Below are 5,892 nucleotides of genomic sequence, written 5' to 3'. Positions count from 1 at the left end.
AATTCTTCAACGGAGTTACCGAAGAGGTACTGGGATAAGGGATAAAGTTTCCAAACACTCGAGCTACGGTATTGGATGAGGATAGAGGAGTTCTTGTGGCAATCCTGGGATAGCATTTTAAGGGTCCCAACACTTGAGTCTTGGGATAGCTTTTTGAGGGTCCTTACACTTGACTCCTGGGATAGCATTTTAAGGTTCCCAACACTTGAGCCTTGAGATAGCAATTTAAGGGTCCCAACACTTGGTCGAACGGTCCCAACCCTTAAGCGAAGGGTCCCAACACTTTAGCGAAGGTTCCCAACACTTTGGCGAAGGGTCGGAAGACTTTAGCGATGTTTCCAACACTTCGGCGAAGGGTTCCAACATTTTAGCGAAGGATCCCAAGACTTTAGAGAAGGGTCCCAACCTTTTGGCGAAGGGTCCCAAGACTTTAGCGAACGGTCCCAATACTTCGTCGAAGGGTCCCAACACTTCAGCGAAGAGTTCCAACACTTTAGCGAAGGGTCCCAACACTTTAGCGAAGGGTCCCAGCACTTTAGCGAAGGATCCCAAGACTTTGGCGAAGGGTCCCAACACTTTGGCGAAGGGTCCCAACACTAGAGCTATGGGTCCAATTACTTGAGCTAAGGTTATCAACACTTCGGAGAAGGGACACGACACTTGACTTAGGGTTTTTAATTTCCTGGTGCGACTGCTACGATTAGTTTTAAAATCAATTTAGGGGTTTTTTCTTATAGATTTTAAAGTAGGGATTTGTACAAGTTAAAATTGTAAACAAAAGAAAATGGTTTATAAAAAAACATGAAGAAAACGAGAGTGATGCTAATAAAGAGGAAAGGTTAAACAAACCAATCCTCAACGCAGCGGAAGCTAAAAACAATAAACCTCAGAGTAATGAGGAAAAATATTTCAGTCAATATGGTCAATACAAGAAGCACCAAGGAAAAGAAGACCAAAGAGAAACTGCCGGAAGAACCAAATATACCGGTCAAGGAAGTCGATCTCGAGACGCCAGATCATAGCATAGATGGAGCGGAGCGAAAAACGACAGAATCAACACATGCCAAACGTAGGAGAACAAAGAAAAAAGACGATAGAGTTCTCACCAATAGGCAATGGAGACAAGATCACTAACAACACACCGGAAACGATAAAAGACGGTTCACAAACAAAGAGAACATCGTTCACAGAGAAGTTTGCGGCGATGGTCGGAATGAAAACGAGAAAAAGAGGAAGTGACAGCAAGGACTGAAAAAAGCAAAATTTTTGGCACAGTTTCCGCGATACCAACGGAAACAGAACAGGATAAGGAACAAGTCACACGGGGGACAGAGGGTAAACAAGACGAAGTTAATCTGACTGACTTGATGACAAAGTGGGAGCAGATATACAAAAAGCCAAAGTGCGGTGAAGAGGATCGCCAGGAATTAAATTGCGACATAACAAGAGTGAAAACCTAGATAACTACTTTGTCCTGGCAAGGTCCACTGAAGAGAAGCTACAACAGATGTCGGACAAAGTGAATACAACAGATAAGGAGCGAGAGAAACATATCAAGAAAGATATGGAAGAGATGAAGAAACGCTATGATACCGTGAATGGCAAAATGTGGAATCTAGAGACGAGAATGGACAAAATGAGCAAGACCAAGCAGAAAGTTCTTGTGCCATACAATCCAAATTGGATGCACTCTTGAGAAACTCTGTAGCTAATTAAATTTCCGATAGCACTGTATCTGCTTATAATTTTTAAAAAACTTTTCTTCGTTTTTCTAGTCATTTTTCTTCAAAAACGGTTTTCCAATTGAACTATTTTACTATGAATGTCAAGTAAGCCTAAGTTTTATTTTTTCGTTCAGATCTTTTCATCACTACATGCAGGAAAAAACGACACCAATTTGAAAAACTTTCTTTTTGTATTTTTTTAAGAATGTCGTCGGAACTTTCTGTGCTACTTGCACAGTAACCGGCTATCATTGATCTAAATTGCAACGACCTTTATGCTTAACCCTCATAAGTTACCAAGTTTTGGCTTACTGTTGCTGGGCAAACTGAAACCTTCAGCGAATTCTATTGATGCGAAAGAGAATAAACATTTTTCCAATTGCTTTTTTATCATTTGCTGAAAGAGTCTATTGATGAAATTGGATGAAAGTCAATCAACGCTCAAACTTATCTCATTTTCGAATTTTCAAATGAGACCAATTACTCGAGATCGTTGCAAAATATGTTTTTTAATATTTGTAACATGCAAACAGGAATAGAAAACGATCGTTTCGAATGACAATAACCATCTGCTCAATTTCCCAAATTTCGAAAAAACTTACCTGATAAGTAGATCGAAAAAAAAATACATTAGATTTTGCGTATAAAATGGATTAACTTTGGTAAAACCGCCAGCATGCAAAATTTCTCACTTTTCAACTCAACAAAATCTTAGTTTTCCAGAGCTTCTCTCAAATATATCTAAAACTCAAACTAAGTCCTTGATGTAACTTTCTTTTTAACAATTTTTGATCTGCTTAATATAATGTGATTTTGAACTAACACAACCACAATTAATTTAAGTTAAAATCGCATAAGCTAAGCGTAACTTCGCAACACGTGTGATACAACTTAAACATATAATTCCAAACTGGCGAGTAAAAAATGAGACGAAAATAAAAAAACATCGGAAAATTTTTTTAACGTTTATCTCGATTTTGTTACATAGAAAACTTACAGGTAGTAATTTTCAAAACTCGACCCATCCTTCCTTAAATTAGACTGAGCTGACATTAATCAAGTTTTCTGAAAATTTGTGAACACAAATCGAGAATCGCCATCTTCTATATTGGCTTTCCAAAATTTCCCAATAAAAAATCGAATTAATACGTATCGAAAAATACAAGGTCCAACAGGGATTCGAACCCCAGACTTAAGGATCCCACGGCATAAGCGTTACCAGTAAACAAAAGGGCCTCAATTTCCAGTCCATACTAGCATTGGGTCATCTGACATACACATATTGAATTGGCTAAGATATAAAACGCGTTAAGAAGAACGCAGTGAAAATCACTAACTTTTGTTCATTCAATCTAAAAACTGCGATGAAGTTTAGCGTGCTTTTTTTTCGTTCATTTGTTGCCTTTATTTCAGGAGATCATTCAAAAGAACATTGCCAACGTTAAAACACGCGTATTGAGTTTGACCTTCTTCTTGACATGCCTCGTGACCGCGTATCCCTTCAGTCTCCTAATAGGCAAGGCAGACCTGAAAAGATACTTGGTCATGTCTTCATTCCTCACTGCCATTTCACTCACTGCAAGGCAGGTTTTCAACATCCACACTAATATTGCTTGTAGTGGCTTAGCGCGTGTATAGAAAAACTAGAGAAAATCAGAATTATTTTGTTTTGGTGTGAAAACCGAAAAATTGCTGAAGTCGAATTTAGCTTTCCTTAGGTTTTTTTGGTCTCAAAAACAAACAATTTAGATCTAGCTATTACTTTTTTCAAAGTTTAATTTTTCCTAGTGTCAAATTTTTGGCGGTGTTGGTGAAGCTTTAGTTAAATTTTTTCTCAACGAAAAAAGCAATTTTGACCCTTTTCTGTATGTTATAGCCATATGGGAACAAACCATTGTTTGTAATGTTTACGCCTAGCGTTCAAATCAGGTTTGCGCCTACTCATACGCTCAAAACCTCAATTTATCAACCGCACGCTTTTTATATGCAAGTACTTGGTGAGCAAAAAAAAGTATTGTATTTTTTTGAAGAGCGAAAAAAAATGAAGAGAAGAGTGTAAATACTAATTCATTACAAGTGTTTCAAAACGTTGTTAGTGATTTACATCTAGTGATTAGCGATTTTCACATTGTTTCAATTGATGGGATGTCGAAAACCTTCTGCGAGGTGTATTGTGGTGGCTTGTGAATTCGACTACCACAACAGAATCACGTTGTATGTCACCCAGGTTCCCCTTTCAATAGCAGCATGTATGTCCTTAGTGGCCCCGCCTCAAATTTCCCTCCAGTGGTTCCCCAAAACAGAGCGACGCTCGGCAACTGGCTTCGCATTTCTCTCTCTCTACCTTGGGATCACGTACAGCTTCGTGATAGACTGTATTCTCATTTACTGCTTCCAAGGTACCGAGAACTTAATGCGCAAGTTTCGCTACTTTCAGATGACTCAAGCTCTCGTCGCCGCTTTTGTTTTCTACTTGATTCTGGCCCTTTATCCGAATAAACAAAGCGCCTACATTCCGAGCTTCATAACTCTTTCTCAGAGGTTCTCGCTGAAAGCAAGTGTGAATAATCTGAGAAGCAAGCGCAGAATTTGGGTATGTCTCGTCTGTTCTGGAATTATAATTGGAAGCTACATCTTTTTCTTTTACCAGATTTCATGGGTCGTTGACCAGCTAGATTTGTTTGAAGAGCCCGACCAAAATGAAAAAATAAACACAACCGATTTACTTCTATTTGCTCTCGCTGTTTCAGCAGCGATGATTGTTTCTGTGGGTGTCGCATACCTTCTATTTCGATTGAGCGATCGATGTGAGCGACTATTCTTTTTCATTTTATCCATCCTAGTGATTTACACATTTCTGTTCACTCTTCTTCTTCTCTATAGTTATCTACTCTTAGAAGTACTCGATAGATTAGCACTTTTGATATTCTTTCTCTGTTTGGGCTTGGGCGCATCTACGTGTGTAATTGTGTTCACGCCCCTCTTTGCCGAATTTATTTGCGACTTCATGTATCCAGTGCCTGAAGATTTCACGTACGCCATCTTTTTCAGCAGCGTCTTCGTTATTCCCACTATCTTCAGTATTGGCTTTTTTCGAGCCGATGGAAGAGACGACACAGAATTCGCCAAATGGGCCATTTCTATTGTGACTGGATGCGCTATTTTGGGCACATCTGTTTTCGCTTTCTTGAAGAACACTAAAAACACCAGGTATGGCTGGGAGATAGGAGCTCAGAAGCGGGCAGAGCTGACGAATGACGCCAGTAACTTGTAACATTCGTCTACTGCAGTCACACATGAGGCTTAAGAAAAATAGGCCCTATAACCACTGGCTCAAGGGTCAGGGACACTATCTCTTGTGTTTTTCTACCTCAAGAACGGTCGGAGCCAGTTCGGTTCGCTTGTGACATGAGACTACGACCCGTTACAGCTTAAAGGCTACTACTAAAATATCCCCCCACTCTAGAATTAGAAACGTCCCCATACTTAGGTCTCTAGATACCCAAAATACATGAACGCCGTTAAAAACCGGGTTGGAACAATCCGTTAAGTTACTTTTTATTAGACAGTGGAACTTTGATCCATTTCAGATGGATCAACCTAAAACTCGCCTTACCTCAACATAACAATTATAAAACACACTCTAGGAATTTAAATTAAGTACTCACATTGTAGCACGCTCAAGAACCAGGAAGTAAATAAGTCGGTAAACAACTCAAGAATTAATAAAGTAACTAATATGAGTTTAATGTCAGTCAGTTTTACCAACAAGAACAAGTTTTTACTCTAGACTGCAAGTTCTCGTGAACCATTGGGACACTCTAGCTGTCCACCTTTCCACCGAAGGTTCACTCTGGTCCAGTCAATAATAGTATTCCAATCGTAATAATCCAACTCGAGGGAATGCTCTCGTCTCTGTCACAGATGGGACAGCTCTACTCTAGGTTATTATTGCTTTCGAAATTGCGAATAGCAATTTCCCACCAATTTTTCTAGCAACTTTCCCGCGATTGTTACTCAATTGTTCTGAAATTGTTCTAACTTCTTTTTCTGATTTTCAGTTCTCGCGAGAAAATCGTGCATGACAGGTTCCATTCGAAATTTTGAAAAATTAAATTTCACTCCGAAATCAAGTGTTTTTTGCTCCTCTCAAGGTCAAACTTCCAAA

At 39.2% G+C, this 5,892-nt stretch overlaps 1 protein-coding gene across 1 annotated transcript; it reads left to right on the top strand.

Annotated features, from left to right (window-relative positions):
* Positions 1-918: 918 nt before the first annotated feature.
* On the top strand, positions 919-4,998 carry LOC134839898 (uncharacterized). Its single transcript, XM_063855528.1, has 4 exons — positions 919-1,069; positions 1,461-1,657; positions 3,138-3,307; positions 3,891-4,998. The coding sequence occupies exons 1-4, from the start codon at positions 919-921 to the stop codon at positions 4,996-4,998; spliced, it is 1,626 nt and encodes a 541-aa protein (XP_063711598.1).
* Positions 4,999-5,892: the final 894 nt, after the last annotated feature.

Source organism: Symsagittifera roscoffensis, chromosome 1, assembly GCF_963678635.1.
Source record: "Symsagittifera roscoffensis chromosome 1, txSymRosc1.1, whole genome shotgun sequence".
NCBI lineage: Eukaryota > Metazoa > Xenacoelomorpha > Acoela > Convolutidae > Symsagittifera > Symsagittifera roscoffensis.
Note: the sequence above shows the minus strand (reverse complement) of the source record. Positions and strands in the feature narration are given on the sequence as shown.